We start from the raw sequence: 20,127 nt of genomic DNA on the forward strand, positions 1-20,127 counted from the left end.
AGATGAGGCTTGCATTATTCTGTATTTTTTAAATTGTCACCAAATGTCCATGAAAAGTCCAAACCAACATGTGTTTTGCCCATCTCACAATAATTTCTGACACACCCCAGTGTGGGTTATCAGCTCCAAACACATTGGTGGCTACTGAGCCTAAATCTTTCAAAACAGCTGGTCACTGTAGTTTTAAGCAAACATTACTCAAACAGGAGGAAATGGACTATTTTCAACAGCAGATTAACACACATTTGCTGCTCTAGTGATTATTCCGGCAGCAGGACGGTGTAAATGTAGGACTGGAACTAACAATCATTTTATAGATTATTAATCTGCTGATTATGTTCACAATTAATCAATTGTTTGTTGATAAAATGTCAGAAAACAGTGAAACCACATCCATCACAATATCCCAGAAACACAAGATATTTAGTTAACTGTCACATAAGACAAAGAAAAACATCACATTTGAGAAGCTGGAGTCATAAAAATGTTTGCCATTTTTGTTTGAAAAATTACTTAACGGAAATAGTTTTCAGTCAATCGAAAAACAAAACAAAAATTAACTGAATCAAATAATCACTTCCAACTCAAAATGTTGTAGATCTAGAAGATGAAAGAGGCCTGTAACTTATTTTGTGTCAGTGTCAATGAATAAACGATTAAAGTTAGGGTTGGTAATGTTGAGAAACCAGCCAGAGTCCGCTAGATTTTTAAAATGATCCAACAGAAAAACCCAGCTCAGTGTTGCCAACTCTTTTCCAATGAAAGCAGCTAGCAGCACTAGCTCCAAAAAGTCCCTAAATCTAGCGAGAAAGTAGTCAAGTCGGCAACACTGACAGTCCGTCCTTCCAAGCCCCCAGGAAGAGAAATTCTACATAGTGGCCAAACTGTGGTACTACAACTTCTGTGTCCGGTCAAGTGATGCCATTGGGCCAAAAAAAATACTTTTTCCCATAGATTTACATTGGGAAAGAGACGTTTGTAAATCAGTGAGATGAGGTAAATAACTTCCCAGTATGAACACTTGAATAGCCCTTATTTAAATCCTTCGGTCCTAAAAGTTGTAAAAATGCAACATAATAGCCGAATCCAGAGTTATTTCTCTTCCTCCATTCATGAGAATGAGACCCAGACTGAGGCTGGCGCGAGGGCTGGGAGGCGGGGTTAAAGAAAACGCTACTGCGCCCTGCTCTGTGGGCCCAATGGACTCGGGAGATTGCCGGTTGATCTGGGTAATTTTATACTCGGAAGTAAAGCTTATTTGCTACATGCAGCGCTGAATAATTTTCTTAGGAATGAATGGGGCCCCGCCTCCACGCTGTATCCAGGTACCAGGCAAGGCCTATGCAAAGGAGGCTGGGTCACGGGCGGACATGGGTCTTGGGGTATGGGGTATAACACATGCGCAGTGTAACTGAAGCTGCAGTCATGCGTTGCGATTGGATCGATTTCGGCGAGTGCAGGCCAGATTTTACAGCGTATGTGTTGTACCCCCCTAAGATATGACGCGTTGATGACGCGTGACCCAACCTCCTTTCCACAGGCCTTGGTACCAGGCAGGTAGGCCGTCCAATCATTTCATTCGGGCTGAATGAATGAAATGATTGGATTGACTGCAACAGCCACAGATATCGTATTTTTCTTCTTTTCTTTTTGTCAGCGCATTTCATTTATTGATTGCTGTCGGGGATGTAATGAAAATTTCAACAAATATAACAGAAAATGTTTTTGAAGAAAATTACTTAGCTTTAATTTAAGCATAAAAGTTGATTCATTGATTATTTGTCTGTAAATATTTCCGAAAAAAGTGGAAAACATCCATTACACATTTCCCTGAAACCAAGATATATCCAGTTAAGTTTCACATACTGTACATAATAGTAAAATAGTTATCTAATTGCTTAATCGATTAACAGCAATAGTCTGATGTCTCATGCAGATGTGCAATATATGAGCATGTAAGAAAGACTTTGGAGTATTTAAACCGAACAGCGAGAAGTCTGAAGATAAACTGCCAGCAACACAAACAGTTACATACCAACACTTTAAAATAGGATGACTCACTATTTCTATTAAAGCTTTGGCGGTGAACACACACACACTGAGGGATGTTAGCTGCTCTCTGAATCTGTTTTTAGTTTGTTCAATGAATTCCTTCAAAGTTGGACTGATGCCACCTGATCCTCCAACTTCTGAATGGAGCTAAAAACACTCAATATAACACTATCCACACACACACACGTTAAACTACATGTTAGCATTCATGCAAGCAAACACTTTCAGCTATGAAAGAAAGAAGGCAGGAGAAACAGAAAGACAAAAGACAAAGAGCTGCTCAGCATGCAAGTCTATAAACCTGAATCTGCTGGACACAGAAGAAAAACTCTGGAAAAACCACCAAAGTAAAGTAGAGAGTTAAAAACCTGAAAGAGACGCTGAAGACCCGGCTGTCCAGTTGGCGTTTGTGTGTTAAAATGTGTGTGTGTGTGTGTTGAGTGTGTCGGCTGGCCGGCTACAAGCTGTCCCAGATGTGAGCGCCTTGAGAAGTGATCAGAGCAGCATGAAGTAACTATCCCACCCCCCTCCTACAACACAGAGGGGAGGAAGAAGTGAAGGAAACAGAGAGGGAGTGAAGGGGGCGAGGGGCGGGGAAGGAGAGAAAATCAGAAACAGAGACAGTCAGTGAGGGAAAGAGGGAAAATAAGTCCAGGAAATGAGGAAAAAGGTAAAAGGGGAGAGAGTCCTCGAAAGAAACCTTTTCACAAAGAATGCAGAGAGACTAAACCTGGATGAATAATAATCTTCTGATAAGCCTACTTGACTCGTGTCTTTATCAGATGTTTATTTTAGGGAATGGATTTCGACAGGAACACCTTTGACTACCTTCCTGTTTCACTGTCTCTTTAATTTTTCCTACTGAGAAGGATGATGAATGCCAGAAAAATGCTAGAGAACATTCATTAATTTATAGGAGTGAAGACAAAGAAAAAACCCAGCTCAAAAAACAAACATTAAAGAAAAGTTTCACATAATGTGCTGGGTTGAAAATAAGTGGGAAGCACGGTTTAGTAAACTAAAACTAAAATGAAAATAAGCAGTGAAAAATGTTTTTAGTGAACTGAAACTAAATAAAACTACATCCTTTAAGAAAAACTAAACCGAAACTATATTGCCTAGGTAAAAAAAATCGAATAAAATAAAATTTTACGTAAATTCATTTTTTAAATCTATAATATATACCGAAAAAAAGGAGACAGAATCAATTTCCGTCAACTCTTAAAAATTAAACCACAGAAACTGAATGTACTTTGTATGTATATAGCTACATACTTCAAAGACCTTATAGCTGGCACTAACAAAAACAAGCTAAAACTACTGTAAAACTGAATATATAAAACTGAAACTAAATTAAAACTAGCAAACACACTCTGAAAACTAACTAAAATGAAATAGAAAATTGAAAAACTATTATAACCTTGCTGGGAAGTTACCAGCAACACAACAAGATTAACAGTAAATTTGTGTGCAAACATTTGCCAATTAGCACTAAAGACACGAGAGGCTGACGGGAATGTTATTAGTTAACCTAAAACCTTAAGTATTGGACAAATTGAAATTTTGACCTGATGATGGCGGTAGAGGAAAAGTTAAGGTATGAAAAAAAAAAGTCCTTGAGATTCATCCTGACGAAAACATGAATTTCTGAACCAAATTTCACGGCAATACATTCAATAGTTGTTGAGACATTTAACTCAAAACCACAACTGTCTACTTCATGGTGGCGCTGGAGGAAAAGTCAGAGGATCACCAAAGTAATTTATCCTCTGGGGAACAGGACTTTCTGAACCAAATGTCAAGGCAATATATCAAATAGTTGTTGAGACATTTCAGTCTGGACCAAAGTTGTGAACGACTGCCAGACATTTCTATCCCCAGAAAAATCAACATGACAGATCACCTTGTAAATGAAAATGTCCGCATAAACAGGCTGCATTAAGAATAACTGGGAGGTAAAAAAAAGAAAAGCAGGAAACTTATAAACTTTCATTAGAAAACAAAGCGAGTTTTAAATGTCTTTGAACATGAAAAGAACTATAAAAAAGAATCTGAAGAATGAGCACTGAATGCAACCAAGAAGGCAAAAAGCAAAAGCAATATTCGTACCTGAGATTGTAAAGAAGCGCTCTGACCCTGCACACCCTCCCTGCTGGGCTCCATCTCTACAATGACAGCGTCTAACAAGCCTTCCCACACAGATCAGGTGGGATGGAGGCGTCACGTTACCGCCGCTGCATGACAGCACATGCTAATACGGCTCGCCTACTGTTGCTGCTGGCGTGTGTGGAGATGCTAAACAACAAACGTCTCACCTTAAGATTACATAAAGTTTTTTCTAGCCAAAGGCAACAGTATGAACGAGCAGTGGTGGAAAGATACTAAGTAAATTTACTTAAGTACTTATGTTTCGGCTACCTTATACATGTATTTCACAATAATTCAGAGCGACATATTGTACTTTTTACTCCTCTACATTTATCTGAAAGCTATAGTTACCAGCTACTTTGATGATCAACCTATAAAATATGATGCATTATTATAAAACTACAGGCCCTGCATGCCCACACAGGTGTTTTGTTGCTGATTAGACGTCATCTGGTTGGACTTTGCTGGGATTACAAAACGCCATTCAGTAATAGGATTGATTAAGTTGTAACTTGTCTTGCAAAACACTAACAGGAGAGTGAGCGAGGTTGTTAATCAAGCCCTGTCTGTGCATGCCCGCACAGTCCTGAGAAAAAACACATCTCATAAGCTAAAAAAGTCAATTGAACAACAGCTGTCAGTGTGCTGACTTGACTATGACTTGCCCCAAACTGCATATGATTATCATAAAGCGGGCATGTCTGTAAAAGGGAGACTCATGGGTACCCATAAAACCCATTTTCAGAGGTCAAGGGACCCCTTTGAAAATGGCCATGACCGTTTTTCCTAGCCAAAATTTTGCTTAAGTTTGGAGTGTTAGGTAGCCTCCTTCCCGACAAGATAGTGTGACATGGTTGGTACCAATGGATTGGTGGAGCCCGCTACAAACTAAAAATCACAAGTTGCGTTACCTCCGCCAAGGCCAAAGGCCTAGGAAGGAGGTAATGTTTTCACCGGCGTTGGTTTGTTTGTTGGTTTGTCCGTTTGGAGGATTACTCCAAAAGTCCCCGATGGATCTGAATACAATTTTTTGGGAGGGGTGGGATTTGGCACAATGAACAATCCGTTCGATTTTGGTGGCAATCCGGGGGGGGACACAAGTTACCGTGTTAACTTTGACAGGACTGAATCCAGACATATTTCATATTAAAATAAGGTACCTACCGCTTTCTTCTTCTTCTCTGCATTTCCCTCTTCTGCTGCCATCTGGTACCTGAGGAGGAGGAAGACAAGTTAAGAGTGAATGAGAGATTTATGGTGATACCGTCATCACAAACTGATACTCCTGCGCTATCTTGCTGTACACACCCAGGAATATATCTGCTCCTCTCCAAAAACATTAGATGATTTCATGTTTCAGTTAATCTGGATGGAAAATCTTCGGCCCACATTAAGTCACACAGAGGCGGCACAGGAAGTGACAAATGGATTGTTTTGTTTCACCGCTGCTTCTAAACTAGAAGACAATCTAGACGCTGTTGTCTCACACAGTCTCAAGTTTTCTCAAATAGTTTTATTGGAGAAGTTTCAAGAGACCTGGAGAGGCGAAACTATTCAGTGTTTAACAAGAAAGGAGCAGATTACAAAAATGTTAAAAGTCTAGAAACATTCTTTTCTTTCCTATAATCAGGGCTTCTGCTGTAACATGATCCGGGAGCAGCACCTATTTGATTGAATCCAGCACCTCCTTTATAACTATCAAAATCTGTAAATACATTTTGTGTAATATTGAATGTTATCTGTTCTGCCTAACATGTTAAATGTAGGTATATTTTGAGAATGTGTAAAGATGTGGATCAGTGACAAAAGTCCTGTGTTGCTGTTCCTGAATGTTATTCCATATGAAAAGTTATCTGGAAAAAGAAAAATTGGACCATTTCTTATAAAACATGGAGGAAATAATATACTAAGTGCTAAAATATTGTCCTCAAATAGAGCAATACTAACTCCTAGTGGTCAGATGGGGTAAGTGCAGAGAGGAAACATCCTACCATGAAACCACCTCCTCCATTCACAAATGAGTAACTTGATATGTTTAACAGGTAAAAGAGGGAAAGCCCTGGATGGTGGTGCGCTTATATAATAATATAAAAGTCTGTGGACCAGAAAATGACACAAATGGAGTTACTGGTTGGAGCTGATGGTGTGATAACTTTACAAAAAAAGAGGAAACTAAAAAAAGCTGAGTGATGAGAAAATGTTGTGAGGAAGACCCATGACCTCATTTCTGAGGTGACAGATAAAAAAAAAAGAGACTTATCTGCTGAGTGGCTGCTGGTGAATTATTCATTAAACTCATGGTCAAAGCCAGAGAGGCAGAGTGAGCGAAGGTTAGACTTACTTGGAGAAGCGCTCTGCAATGGCGGTGTTTTTACCCCGGGCAGAGACAATGGTCAGCTCCTTGGCGGTGACCCTCAGTGACTGGGACGCCCACTGTCTGCGGCTGAACGGAGCGGCGGAGGCCATCTTTGCTGCACGTCTGAGTGATCAATCTGTCTAGTCAGCTTGCCAGGAACACACGTCGTAACTCTTGAGAGGACACAAAAAGGAGCATGTTGAGCCAGACGAAAACAAGACAAATAAACACCAGTGTACTGGTGGTAAACTCTTGATTTCACCTCCTTCTCTGCAGTTTTGCGGCTCTAAAACTGGAGAGTTAAAGCTGAAAGAAACACCCTTCCTGTACATTTACATTTTAATGACACTTCCCTTCTCACACTGCTAAATAAATGTCATACTAACCTCTTTTCTTCACACATGTGCGTGGTTAAACTTTAGATCAGATGTGCCAGTTGGGCTTTTACATCAGTACAAAACCTCACCCAGAAATCAATACATTTTGCCAAACTCCACATTTGACTGTGTCACCGTCACTGCAGGATGGAGCGGCCCCAGTATCTGAGTCAGTAAGTCAATAGAGCGCGTCACACAGCCATTGACCATCTGTTCCCTGTGTGACTATGCTCTTACTGAGAGCCTGGAGGGCGACTACCAGCAGACAAGACAACTGATACGCCTGCGTCACACAAACACCCTCTTGTATAAACACACTTTCACAACACACACATGTCTCTACCTGCTTCTGCTGCAACTTCACAGCCTGGAGGCCGACCGCAAGCAGACACAAGCAGTAGCACCGTCAGCTTACAATACATAACTGTCGTCTGTGAGTTATACACGCTCCGGATGAATTAAACAATGAGGTCGATGAGCGGGTCGGTGACGGCAGAGCCTCCAGGGGCTCGACTCATAGGCTCGACGTCACCCAGCAGGTGGACTATTGTGGGATGTCGGGGCTCGTTAATTTCTACAACACTGTTTCCTTTGTGTTAAGTATTCCTCCGCCACTGGGATTGTTAAAATGACATTTATAACTGATAATGTGAGGTAGTATTTTTACATGAAATAACAGCATTAGACTTCAACAAAGGATTTTCTTGATAAATTGATTCATCTTTTGGTCTGAAACATCAGAAAATAGTGAAAAATTAGTTAAAGGTTTCTATTTTTGTCTGAATAACAGGTCAAATCCCAAAGACGTTACATTTTCTACAAGTTAAAAGACAAGAGATCAGCAAATTCTCTCATGTGAGAAGCCAAAACCATCAAATGTTTGGTATTTTTGCTTGAAAAATGGTTTAAATGATTAATCAATTATCACACACTGTGGGATGTTGCCCAATTAGGACTTGTTGAGCCATATCTGCAACCACAAGAATTTGGGAAAGTTTCTTTTCTGATGATTCAAATGATATGGGCTGCAACTATTTTCTTTATCAATTAGTACTATTAAGAGAATAGTGGGAATGCCCAGAGCCCAATTTTAGGTCTTCAAATGTCTTGTTTTGTCCGACCAAAAGTCCAAATCCCAAAGATACTTAGTTTAAAATGACAGAAAAGCAGATTCGCAAATGCAAATCCTCACATTTGAGAGCCTGAAAACAGCGACCGTTTGGTAATTTAGCTTCATTGATGGCTTAAAACATGAATCGATTATCCAAATTGTTGTCAATTTATTTTCTGCCGATCAACTGATTGATTATTTTACTTAATCATTTGAGCTCTAGCTGAATGTCCCTGCACTACAGTCATCTCAAACTCACCTCATCACCACGCTCAGGATCACAAATTGTCTCCTACCAGGTCAAATACAAAATGAAGGATGCTAGTGATAGTGTCTCCTCTGTCACAAGGTTTAGATTACAAACAAAGCAGCATGTAAAACTGATGCAGACTCATGCAAAGTGTTAAAGTCATGTGTCGAAGACAACAAAAGGACCACAGTATCACCAACATTTAACCCTGAGGTTAAAGCTTACAAGGTGCCTTAGACGCCTCATTTCAAATTTTAAAAAGATGCAAAGAATTCATGTATATTTGATTTCAAACTTCAAAGAAACACACAGTAAAAAAACTTTTTTTTCAACTTCATCAAGTCAAAAAGGTGAATACATTTTAAAACCGCCTACCTGTGTGACTATCACAGCTGTTTCTCTCCCTGATGTTTGTTTCAGATGTCCACTACTTGAATATTTCCTTCTCTTCTTCACTCCTCAGCTGCTGCCACCAGTGCTTTTGAGTAGACAGGGAAGAAGGAGGCGTTCCCTACACGCCCATTTAACTCCCACCAGCCAATGATGAAGCAGCATTCACATCCACCTGGCAGGTACGAGCTCTCTCCCTCCTCGTCCAATCAGCAGCGCTCAGTGTGAGCACAGAGAGGTAAGTGAGCCGAGCAGCCAGGGAGCAGGGAGGAGGGGGCAGAGGGAGGACTGAGAGGGGGAGGGGGGATCCCACACTGGATTCCTGGAAATTGAGAGTGAACTACAGAGACTGACTGCCCACTTTCTCACAAGGTCAAGACTTCAGAGGATGTGACTCACTCACAATCCTGGATGACTAGTCTGAAAGAAGGAGGGGGGTTGGAGAGAGAACATGAGATGTTCCTTTTAAAAAATAACCACCTAACCTGCGTAAAAAGGAGATTAAAAGGATATGTTTGCGTGTTTTCAAGTCTTAAAGCAATACTGACGTGCCCATATGTTCACTGAAACAGGTTTTGCTTGCTGTAACCATTCCTCCGGTCCATACTGCCCATTAAAGGATTATTGGTGCCTTAGATCTTTGTTTACTGCCTGCAAAAAGAGTTACCTTACTCTGCTGGACTAATTGGATTAAAGAACAGTCTTTACCTCCACAATACCTCTGGAAAAGATTAATTACATTATTAAAAGGTAAACAATCGCTCTTTAAAAACTTTTGGGGTCCTTTTATAAAATATATGGAGAATGTTGATCTAAACAGGGTTATAATAGTAAACTAAAATAAAAATAAGCAGTTAAAATATTTTTGTATCCTTTAAGAGAAATTAATAAAAATGAACTTAAATTAATTTCAGTTTTAGTTTCTAGCTCTAATATATCACTACTGAAAAAGGAGACGGCATGTATTTCCATCAACTCTCGTGACATTGAACTACAGAAATTGAACAGACTTGACCTTCCAGGAGATGGCGCTATTCTGCAATTGCTTCAATAAAGTAGCGCAAAGACTAAATATTAAACACTATGGCCATTCTTACACAGTTCTCAAACTATATATTTTGTATGTAAATATAGCTTAATAATTCTGCGACATTATACCTGGCCCTAACAAAAACAAACAAAAACTATTGTAAAACTAAATATATAAAAAGTAAAACTATATTTCTGAAAAACTGAAACTAACACTAGCAAACACACTCTGAAAACTAAAACTAAACTAAAAGCAAAATTGAAAAGTCAAAACTAAACTAAAATAAAAACTAATTGAAAATTCAAAACTATTATAACCTTGGTTAATAGTCTCTGGCTCATTGGTTGTTGCAGACTGTGACTTTAGTATAAACATGTTATATTTTTATATTGTGAATGTGATACCGAACAAAAAGTCCACGATCAAAACGTTGCATCTCTAATAAACTCAGTGCTGAAAGTGTGCAGGAATAAGTCAATAGAAATTCAGTCATAAATACAACTTGAAGTGACTGTAATTGTAGTATTTTTACATGAAATAACTGCAATCCATTATTGATTAATCTGCTGATTATTTTCTTGATTAATTGATTTTGGTCTGTGAAACATCAGAAAACAGTGAAAACACAATCATAACTTCCTAGACTCCAAAGTAACATCTTCATGCGTCTTATTTTGTTTGACCAACTGTCACATATGAGAAGCCAAAACCATCAAATATTTGGTATTTTTGCTTGAAAGAAAAAAATTCTATTCAATTGTCAAATAGTTGCAAATTATTTTCTGTAAACTAAAAGTTCTATACACATTCATCATCTTAAAACAAATTCTTCTTGTATTCTCTCTTTTACCACCATGTTTGAGGTGGTTACATTGAGGCCCTGTGGGATAATTAAGACTTCAGCTTTGTGGTGGCCCTGAAGACTTTCAGCTCCATCAGTGTCACATTAACAGTGAGTCTAATCCCAAACACATGATGGCTGTGGAGGGAGAGGGACTGGCCTCATCTCCCTCTGGAAAATCCCATCAACTGCACTCAGGATTCCTGAGAATTTCCAAAGCGAACATTAGTTTCATTTTCACCTACAGTATTTATGGCTGGGAGGAGGTGTAGATAGGAATTCTTCTTTCTTTTTTTCTCTCAAACATCAGCACTTAAACAAGAGAGCGTACAGTATAGAGACCTCTGTGTTTAAGAGCTACAACAATTAGTCTGCAACTATTTTGATGATCAGTTAATTGTTTGAGAACATTTTAAATAAAAAACTCCATTCAGTCTTTGATTCCTTTCCGGCTTCTTAATGTGAGAATTTGACACATTTCTGTCTCATAAATGTTAGTAAACTGAATACGTTGAATTTTGGACTGTTTGTTAGACAAAAGAAGACATCTCAAGGTGCTATCTATCTTGGGCTTTGGGAAACTGTGGCGGACATTTTTCACTGTCTTCTTACATTAAATAATCTGTAGATTAATCGACAATGGAAATAATCGCCAGTTGCAGCCCTACTGTCTTTATTACAGACCCCAGTGGAAGAAGTACTCAGATCTTTTAAGTAAAAGTAGAAATACTCTGTGACAAGTAAAAAACAAGAGGACAAGTACAAGTCCTGCATTCAAAATGTAATTTATTATCAAGATATACTTAAAATACCAAAGTAAAGTACTTATTATGCAGAGTGGCAAAATAAATGTAGTGAAGAAAAAGTACAAATTACCTCCAAAATGTAGCGAAGTAGAAATTTAAAGTTTAAATTTAAAATAGAAATACTCATGTAAAGAACTAATACCTCATAATTGTACAGTACTTCAGTAAAATGTACTGAGTTACATCCCACCACTGTTTACAGAGCGCATGTGGGTGTATGTCTGTACACAATGACACACAATACATCAGGCTCAATACATACAGTACATTATCCTATATGACCCAGTTACATGTTATAGGCTAGACAATGAGCGAAACAGATAAATTACGCATGCCACGGTGCATGCTGGGACACGCTCCTCAGATATGAGCTCATCAGCAAAGATCAGCGTCTGTACCGTGACTCAATGTGTCATTAGGAAAGAGAAAGGATGAGTCCTCTCTTGTATTCACTCAGTCATCTGTTCAAGCACAGGAACCTGTTTCAATGTTCAGATAATATGCTGACAAGTGTAAAACAAAAGATACAGGCTACTGGCATCTTCCCACACAAATATAAGTATTTGAATCTAGTAGTCTGTCCGCTTTGTTGTTTGTTCTGATGATTACTATTTTCATTCTGTGCAATAACAAGACTTTTGTAATACCCAGTCGATGTTGTAATATCTACAGTATGACTTAGAGGGGAGTCCAGATTTCACAAATCAAGATCAAGATTATTAATCACAGGAAGTACCTATCAACAGTTGTACGATGTCTTCTGTGCCTTTAGAGGAGCTGAGATGAGTCAAAGTCGTCAGGGTTATCTGAGGGTTATCTGAGCTTGGGAGTCAGTGAGGGACCAATATTAGAGACTAAAAGTCAATATTTCTCAGCCTCGGCCGCTTTGATTTTGACAAGTATTTCTTTAACCTTGCAAGTTGCCCAACTTTATGATACTAAATCACTGGAGTGCCCCTTTAAAAAAACAGTTTATAGCCACGCTAGCGACTGTGTGAGGCTGTAATGCTCATTGTAAAAGAAGGTCAAACTGTTTTGATGGATAAAAGCGCAGATCAAAATGTGTATTTGTTTGGCCAGAGAGTGGTGTACTGTAAGAATCTACATCTGAAGGGTTTATCATGACGTGAGCATGAAAGTGTTAAGAGATGTTCGTGGCAGTGTTTATTTATATGAGGGCGGTGTAAAAAGAAAAGGTCAACACATGAAGATACTTGTGAAATTTTATGATCATAAGTAGAGAAGTGAAAGCGAGGTGGAGAGATGTAAACATACAAATGCAAAGTGGCACTAAACACAAGACACAGCTGAGGCTAAGTGGTTGAAGAAGTACTCAGATCTTTTACTTAAGCAAAAGTATCAATACCACAGTGTAAAAATACTCACATATATACTTTAAGTACCAAAAGTAAATGTACTCATGCAGAGTGGCCCATTTCATGTATTAGTTGATTAATATTTTGTATTAATAATCTGAATCTGAGTAACTTAAGTTATATAAATAAATGTAGTGAAGTTAAAAGTACAATATTGTCTTCCAAAATGTAGTGGAGTAGAATTATAAAGTAGTATAAAATGGAAATACTTAAGTAAAGTACCAGGAAGTTAAGTACAGTACTACAGTAAGTTAAGCAGCAGACAGGTTGTCCTCCAGACTGAGAGACAGGTACAGCTCAGGTGAACTCTGACTCACCATCTTGTCTCGACAAGGAAGCTCTGAATTACGATAAGTCTTGATAACACCTGTTTCCTCGTCACACAATTACTTAATTTCTGTCTAAGTTGTACTTCATCATGGCTCATACTCACATGAGCTGCGACAGGTAGTTTGTCAGGGACTCACTCACTTCAGACAGTCATCATTCATCTGACAGGAGGTGCAGCGATACAGCACGTAACACATCATGTAACAAAGTACAGATACTAAAATACTACAGTGACGTACAAATTTGAGGTACTTGTACTTTGATCGTGTATATCCATTCCAATGCCACTTATACTTCACTACCTTTATTTGGCAGCTACAGCTACTACTTCACCAATTAAGATTTTAGTGTACATACAAAACATATGCGTTTATAAAACCATTTTTATAGATTAAACTACCGAAGGACATTATCATTATATATTACATTATGCCAAAAATGTGTTACACAGAGAAAATGAGATTGAGTCAGGTCAGAGCAGTCTGAGTTTTGTGGTTAAACTTTCCTCATTTTCTTAACCTGGATCGGCAGCATTTCACCTCTCACATCTCCTCCTCACTGCCCTGATTTCTTAAAAGTAGCAATCCTTTTGTTTTTACATAAGCACACGTCAGCTGATGTTCCTCCCTGCAGATCTCTGATGACATGGTGTGGTAAAATAAGGAACTGCATATTAATTAAAATGCTGAATATAAAATCTTGTTATCCCAGTGAGAAAATACATTTTGTCATGAAGTTTGACATTTTTTATTACTTTCTTGTCTGTACAACACGGTACATAACAGACACAAAACAAACAAAAACATTAAGAGGGAAAATAATAAAGGGCACAATCCAAACTTATGTTTACTGCACTTCTGAGGGCTTTTATACCGGACGTTTGTAGTCTTGTTTGTCTTACTACAGCAATAAGTGACTAATGGTGAAACATTTTACCTCTCAAAAGCCATAAGAGTGACTTTACAAATATTTTTACAATCTCCAAGCTTTGATTTGTGGTGAAATGTCAGTGAACAAATGTTTGCTAACTGTGAAGAATGAGAAGATCAATGTCTATATTTCAATCATCAGAAAAAGACCTAAGGATCACCTAAAATATCAAGTGAACCATTATGATTTGTCAAATAAAACTCATTTTACATTGTTAAACCCAAATGTTAAACTTCAAATTTAACACTTCAACTGGACCCAACATACAGACTATTTACAACTGAGGCAACAAAGAAAACACAAAAAACATTTTTCTTCCGGCAATGAACTTCAAATGCACCGAAAAAGGCAGATTTCCATACATCAAATGGTAACATCTTCAAGCATGTCTGTGTAAAAGGCAACACAATAAATAAAACAAATGGCACAGAAGGTTTAGACAATCAAAACTCAGAAGCACAACGTCTTGTGAAATATTCACAGGAAACTAAACACTAAAGCAAGCACGCGAAAAATCTTCAGAGTCGACGTCCCTGCAGACGGCAACACAAGCTGGACTAAACAGAATTGAGATAAACAAAAAATCACAATCTAATTACAGTGAGAGGAATAAGAGAATGACATTTATAATTCAATATAGTATTTGTATTTACAAGCATTTATACAACTGAGGGCATCAAACGGGGGTTCAAGCTTATTACTACATTAGGACATGGAGCAGAACAATCAGATCATATAATGCACCAAAATATAAACCTTGTAAACATCTCACCTTTTATCTCAGATATCAGTCAGATTAAGTTTCTATTAGCCAGGTTCATAATATATTTGTCCTTACTTTAAGGCATAGGTATCAAGCTTAGGAGTGAGCCTCTTATACGATTTTATTTTAAATAAGCCAGATTTAATCTGAAGGTTTCACTCCAACGAGGAAATCTCTACTCGTCACGGCAAACCCCCTCCCAGGCAAAACGTCCCTTCTTGTCTCTGGATCAGCTCAGTTAGCTGTAAAGTTATAAGATCTCCTCCACTCCGTGCGCAAAGATCATGACGAGGCCGGGCTCCAGGATCATGTCCTCCCCCATATGCTGATTCTCACAGGCCATCACCACCACTGCCTGCTTGCCAGGGATACGCTTGGCAACGTAGTTCTCATAGTAGCGCCTGTTCATCTGCCGCGTCTCGAGCGTGGCCAGTCCCTGAGGCCAGTTGCGCTCGTGGGCGTTCTCGATCAGGTCGTTCACAATTGAGAGAGGACAGCCGCTGTCGATGAGGGAGCGTTTGATGACGGCCTGGAGCACAGCATCGGGAGTGGAGATCATCCCGCCCCAGCGTGTCACCCTGGCAGGCTGCATGGAGTTCACCCACCTGAAGATGAGATGAAGTGAAAACCACAAGAAAATTAGGGCCTGAGCTGCAGCTCCCTGACAAAGTTAAAGAGTAACTTTGGTATTGTTCAACCCTATTTTCCCATGTTTTTGTGTTTAACTGACTAATGGGGAAAACTATTTCTGGCAATTGGTCCAGTATTGAGGGAGAGCGCTGTAGACAGCAGCTGCTCACGAGCTGCAGTATGGTGCTATTGGGGCAAGCAGGCACTGTCATTTTGGAAAGAGTCTCGCTCAAGGAGAAGTCTCGTTGTGAAATCTGGCGAGGTGATGTGTTGCTGGAAGACAATAGTGGAATATATCCATGGTGGAAACACAAGAGTTTGTTGTGTTGGAGTACAGAAAGCGTAGCTTAGTGTTATCTAAAAGATTTTCAATGTCCTGGCTGAATATTTAGACGATTTCCAATGTGGATGAGGTCTTGGAATTCGATGGCCGCCCGTATTTATTTGAGCCAGAGCATACGGATAGACTTCTCCTTGAGCGGGACTTGAACACAATAACAAACAGACCGGATCAAGAGAAAGGTAAGAAAAATGTATCATTTCTCTGTAGGATCTTTTCCATAATGTTGTCAAACACTGATAATAACAATCTGAGCCTGTCAGTGGCAAAAACAAGCACTTTCAGTGAACGTAACGTTACATTGACGCTGCTCACTTGACCTCGCAGCTCGTTTCACGGCTGCTGGTTACAGCATTCTCCCTCTAAACTGGACCAATTTCAAAAATTGTTGTCCGCATTTGTCACTTAGACTTAAACACATGGGAAAATAGGGTCCAGGTTGAAAAATACAGAAGTTACCCTTTAATATTAGAAAACAAGCGGAAGAGAGAATGAAATTTCACTTACTCCAAGATCTCATTGTACTCTATGCTCTCCTCGAGGTTTTGCAGGTTGGGGTTAGCACTGCGGATTGCTCTCATGTAGGCTTTTAGCAGCTGAATGTCCCGTTTCTGGAAATTAAAAGCATCATCTTCAGTGACTGATTTCACAAAATCTCCTAAAGCTAAACAGGAATTTAGAAATGGCTAATTTACTACAGTAAAGTCTGGTGGCTGCCTCAAAAGCTGCACATATAAGGATGTAACACATTTCTCAATATCTTTGGATCCAGTATTCTGCCCTTAAATCACTTTTATTGGATTTTTGGCAAATACTGATCCTCAATCGTTTTAGCTTCAGATTCCAATCTAGCCATTAAGAATATATATTGTAATATAAGGCACTGCTTATAGAGTTAAGTGATAATTGTATATAATATTCTTCTTCTCCTCCTTTATATATAGTGACAAAACTGTCAGGTCTCATGTCCAAATGACAACACACACAACATTAGACCTTAAAAACTTGACTGCGTTCAACTAAGGTGCCAATTATACAGATATACACAGTACCAAACACAAATTAAACAGAACATATACAGAAACATGCACCCATACCATCCTGTACCACAAAGACATATCACACTCAAATTATTAATAAGACCCAGTCAAGCAAACATTCTACAAAACAATAATCATAATCTGTACCCAAATATGTTGAGCCCTTTATAAACCCAGATCCCAAAAAGCATTTTAGTAACTGAATAATAGTAAGTACTCAGTAGAAAACTCTGTCAATACAAAGTGGTTGTTATGGAAAATAAATATGCTCTTGGCTATTTCAAAACCTGTTCCACAGAAAACAAGAAAAACAATATTTTTCAGAACTAGGCTCATAAAGTCATTTTTAGTTAACACATTAGTGAGCAGGCAAATATTCTTACTTGTTCCCCCAACTGGTGTTTATGCTCTGCAACAGTTTTCTCCAGATCAGAAATCTTAGTCTGTTGCTGCTGGACGACGCTCCGCAAGTGTTTGATGCAGTTATGGTTGGGCACCTCGTCTTTGGGCATCTCAAGCCTGCAAGAGTGGGGGAGATAGAATAATTGGAGAGAAAATAGAGGATTTAATACCATACCAAACAGAGGACAGGTTATACATTTTTGTAAATAATTTATTTTGCTTTTACAGCATAAATATTTAATGGTGATAATTATTATTATTCATTTTGGTTGAGCAACTGTTGTGTTTCGATTAGCTGTCACTTGACCTGTCTCTAGAGTTCAAAGGGTGACTAGAAATTCATAATCAATGCACAGTCACAATGCAGTGTACAAGCCACTCACCCACATCCCTCCTCACAGTTGACGGGCCTTTTGGGGTTGTGCTCACAGTCCTTGAGGTGTGACTGCAGCTGGTCCAGCCGCAGAGTGGCTATGCAACCAAAACCCGCATTATCACAGCTGATCTGAAGCTTGGACAGCATGTTGCGCATGATGCGTGGCACGGGCCGGAGGTGAGCGAGCGTCACTACCGTGCGGTCAACAGGACATATCTGCTGCTGGGCGAACCACTGTGTTATACAGGCATTGCAGAAGGCATGCTCACAGTGTGGAGCCTGAAATGGAAAAAAGGAGAACACAGAGCCCCAAAAATGAAAAATGTGAACGCTGATACGATTAAGGTTTGGGTAATCTTTCAGACAGGAACTTGCCTGCACTGGTTCTTCGAGCACTCCACTACATATAGGGCACAGCAGGTCTTCATCCACCTCCCCTTGGAACCTCGTAACGTCGTACCCCATGGTACATTACTGGGATCCACAACCTCCTGAGCAACACACAGCCAAAGCAAATTAAATTTTCAGACAACTTAAATGCATCAACATGTGACTGTAGATATTACACAAATATATACTTTGAGCCTACCTCACTCACAAAGGGCCTTAAATGCTTCCATTCAGCTCTTGATGTTAAGCTGATGCGTCACATCTGGCAGAAATAATCTGTCTGGTGAAAGAGACACAGACACTCCCTGCAAAACAATTATGATATTCACACTGATTATTTAGTTTTCAAAAGACTATTGGATAGCTGATTGTTGGAGCTGAGTATGCTATATAATCTAAACCCACATGATAAACACAATATACATGCAGCTTATCTACAGACATATATTTAAATGGAAGGAAGATCAGTCAAGATCAAGCATTAGCAAACTATACTCTACTACTAGACTCTATAAAAAAGGAAAAACGAGAGGAACATTGCTAATAAACATATATTATGATATTATTAAATCAATCAAAGCTATAAAAGGTACAATGACTCAAGAAAGTTTAGTCATTTGAGCCAGGATGACTCTATAAAAAGGAAAAACGAGGGAAACATTGCTAATAAACATATATTGTGATATTATTAAATCAATAAAAAGCTATAAAAGGTACAATGACTCAAGAAATTTGAGCACACAGCCATATTTAATACATCCCAGAGCCAAAAAGAGATGCCCTTGATCAGTGTGTGGTTTCCTAACATTATCCTCAAGCCGAGCTCCATCATCTTGAGGAGAGCATCCTGTTGTCCCAGGTGACTGCTGGCTGCAGGCTGACCCAATTTCAGAGAAAGCAGCAGCAGCACACCGGTCTGGAGGCGTTTTTACAGACAGATCCCTTTTTTCTTCCCATCGCACTCAGCATGCCTTTGCACACAAGCTAATGGTAGCTATGATGTATAAGGTTAGTTCAGTGTTACAAATAACACTAAACAATAGCTTTGGGTTTATAATGAGTTAAACTTCTTGACTAAACACTCCAATGCTTTGAGTTCAGATGTCAGTACAGCTTTGCTCGCCATGAATTAAATGTGGCTAACGCTTGCTAACAGGCTAGCAACTGGTATCGTTGGTTTCCTCTGGATGTTAGCCATCAAGCTAACCAGACAGACCTCAGTCTGGACAAACTACACCCACAAATGTCTCATTACAATCACACACATTTGAAGAAAACATCACAACGGACTGATATACTTACTTGAACATGTAGTAGAACAGATCCTTATCACGATGTTTGTGTATTTTCGGACGTCCTACTGTAACTAGTAGCTCGCTAGCCACGTCTCTGTGCTACATCCTCTCTACACCTTCTGCACAGCGGTTGCAGCCGAGTCTGAGACCGGAAGTGCCACTATAGTGATGTGTCGGTCAAGAACGAACCGGCTAAAAAGAGCCGGCTCCCATGGTTCACTTAAAGGGACTGTTTGTAACTTCTTACACGTATGAATCTACCGGGTCGGTGTCCCATGCGCGCTCGCGTGTGGCTACGCTGTTCAGACTCAGACTCCAACACAAACTACACGGAAGCACCAAAACCGCAAACTTCTATCTAGTGAAGCCCGTCTTGCAAAACAGTGTTGGCGGCAGTCGTAGTACGCGGGGGAAACCGTAGCTTTGGTCTCCAGGGCCGGAGTCTCTGCTGTACTCTGCTCCTCTGCCTGCTTGCCTTCACTCACACACCGCGCGCGTTCTCGCTCCACTCTTACGTGCATGCGCGCACACTCCACACTGCAGAAGAGTTAGTTTAGCTCTGAGAATATCTAGTGAATGTACAGTGGACGTTTGTGCAGAAATAACTGCTGCAGCTCCTCCAGACCAACAGAGGTTTTCCGTGTCTTGTGAAGTGACGGGGCTCCGCAGCGAGAAACGTTATCGTCTCTGACTTGGTGTCGGAGGGAGACACCCAGGCACCCGGTCAGAGACGATAACGTTTCTCTTCCTGCTTCAGCCCCGCAGGCTGAGGCAGGAAAAGCCAACACTATGATCAGCAGTGATTCATGGAGAGACGTTCGTCTGGTCAGTTAACATTACTGCCAAGCAGGTGAAATATAGAGTGATATTGTGGTTTTAGCTGACGTGTGTCGC

The 20,127-nt window shown here is 39.6% G+C and overlaps 1 protein-coding gene and 2 long non-coding RNA genes across 4 annotated transcripts; 1 reads left to right on the forward strand and 2 right to left on the reverse strand.

The window, feature by feature from the left end:
* Positions 1 to 5,352: 5,352 nt before the first annotated feature.
* Positions 5,353 to 8,808, reverse strand: LOC119490118. Its single transcript, XR_005207331.1, has 3 exons — positions 8,670 to 8,808; positions 6,542 to 6,729; positions 5,353 to 5,413 (listed from the first exon to the last, which is right to left on the reverse strand). It is a non-coding gene; the product is annotated as an uncharacterized LOC119490118 (long non-coding RNA).
* On the forward strand, positions 8,772 to 9,151 carry LOC119490119. Its single transcript, XR_005207332.1, has 2 exons — positions 8,772 to 8,922; positions 9,057 to 9,151. It is a non-coding gene; the product is annotated as an uncharacterized LOC119490119 (long non-coding RNA).
* Positions 9,152 to 13,790: 4,639 nt separating this feature from the next.
* On the reverse strand, positions 13,791 to 19,433 carry LOC119490113 (E3 ubiquitin-protein ligase NRDP1). 2 transcript variants are annotated; one of them, XM_037773327.1, is made up of 7 exons: positions 19,241 to 19,433; positions 18,147 to 18,243; positions 17,924 to 18,039; positions 17,556 to 17,827; positions 17,154 to 17,289; positions 16,238 to 16,341; positions 13,791 to 15,365 (listed from the first exon to the last, which is right to left on the reverse strand). In XM_037773327.1, exons 3-7 carry the CDS (start codon positions 18,011 to 18,013, stop codon positions 15,011 to 15,013), a joined length of 957 nt encoding a protein of 318 aa, XP_037629255.1. In that variant the 5' UTR covers positions 18,014 to 18,039; positions 18,147 to 18,243; positions 19,241 to 19,433; the 3' UTR covers positions 13,791 to 15,010. The 2 variants fall into 2 exon arrangements, with proteins under 2 accessions (XP_037629255.1, XP_037629254.1); XM_037773326.1 differs by having other exon boundaries at positions 18,138 to 18,243; positions 19,241 to 19,432.
* Between the last annotated feature and the right edge of the window lie 694 nt (positions 19,434 to 20,127).

This window comes from Sebastes umbrosus, chromosome 6, assembly GCF_015220745.1.
Source record: "Sebastes umbrosus isolate fSebUmb1 chromosome 6, fSebUmb1.pri, whole genome shotgun sequence".
NCBI lineage: Eukaryota > Metazoa > Chordata > Actinopteri > Perciformes > Sebastidae > Sebastes > Sebastes umbrosus.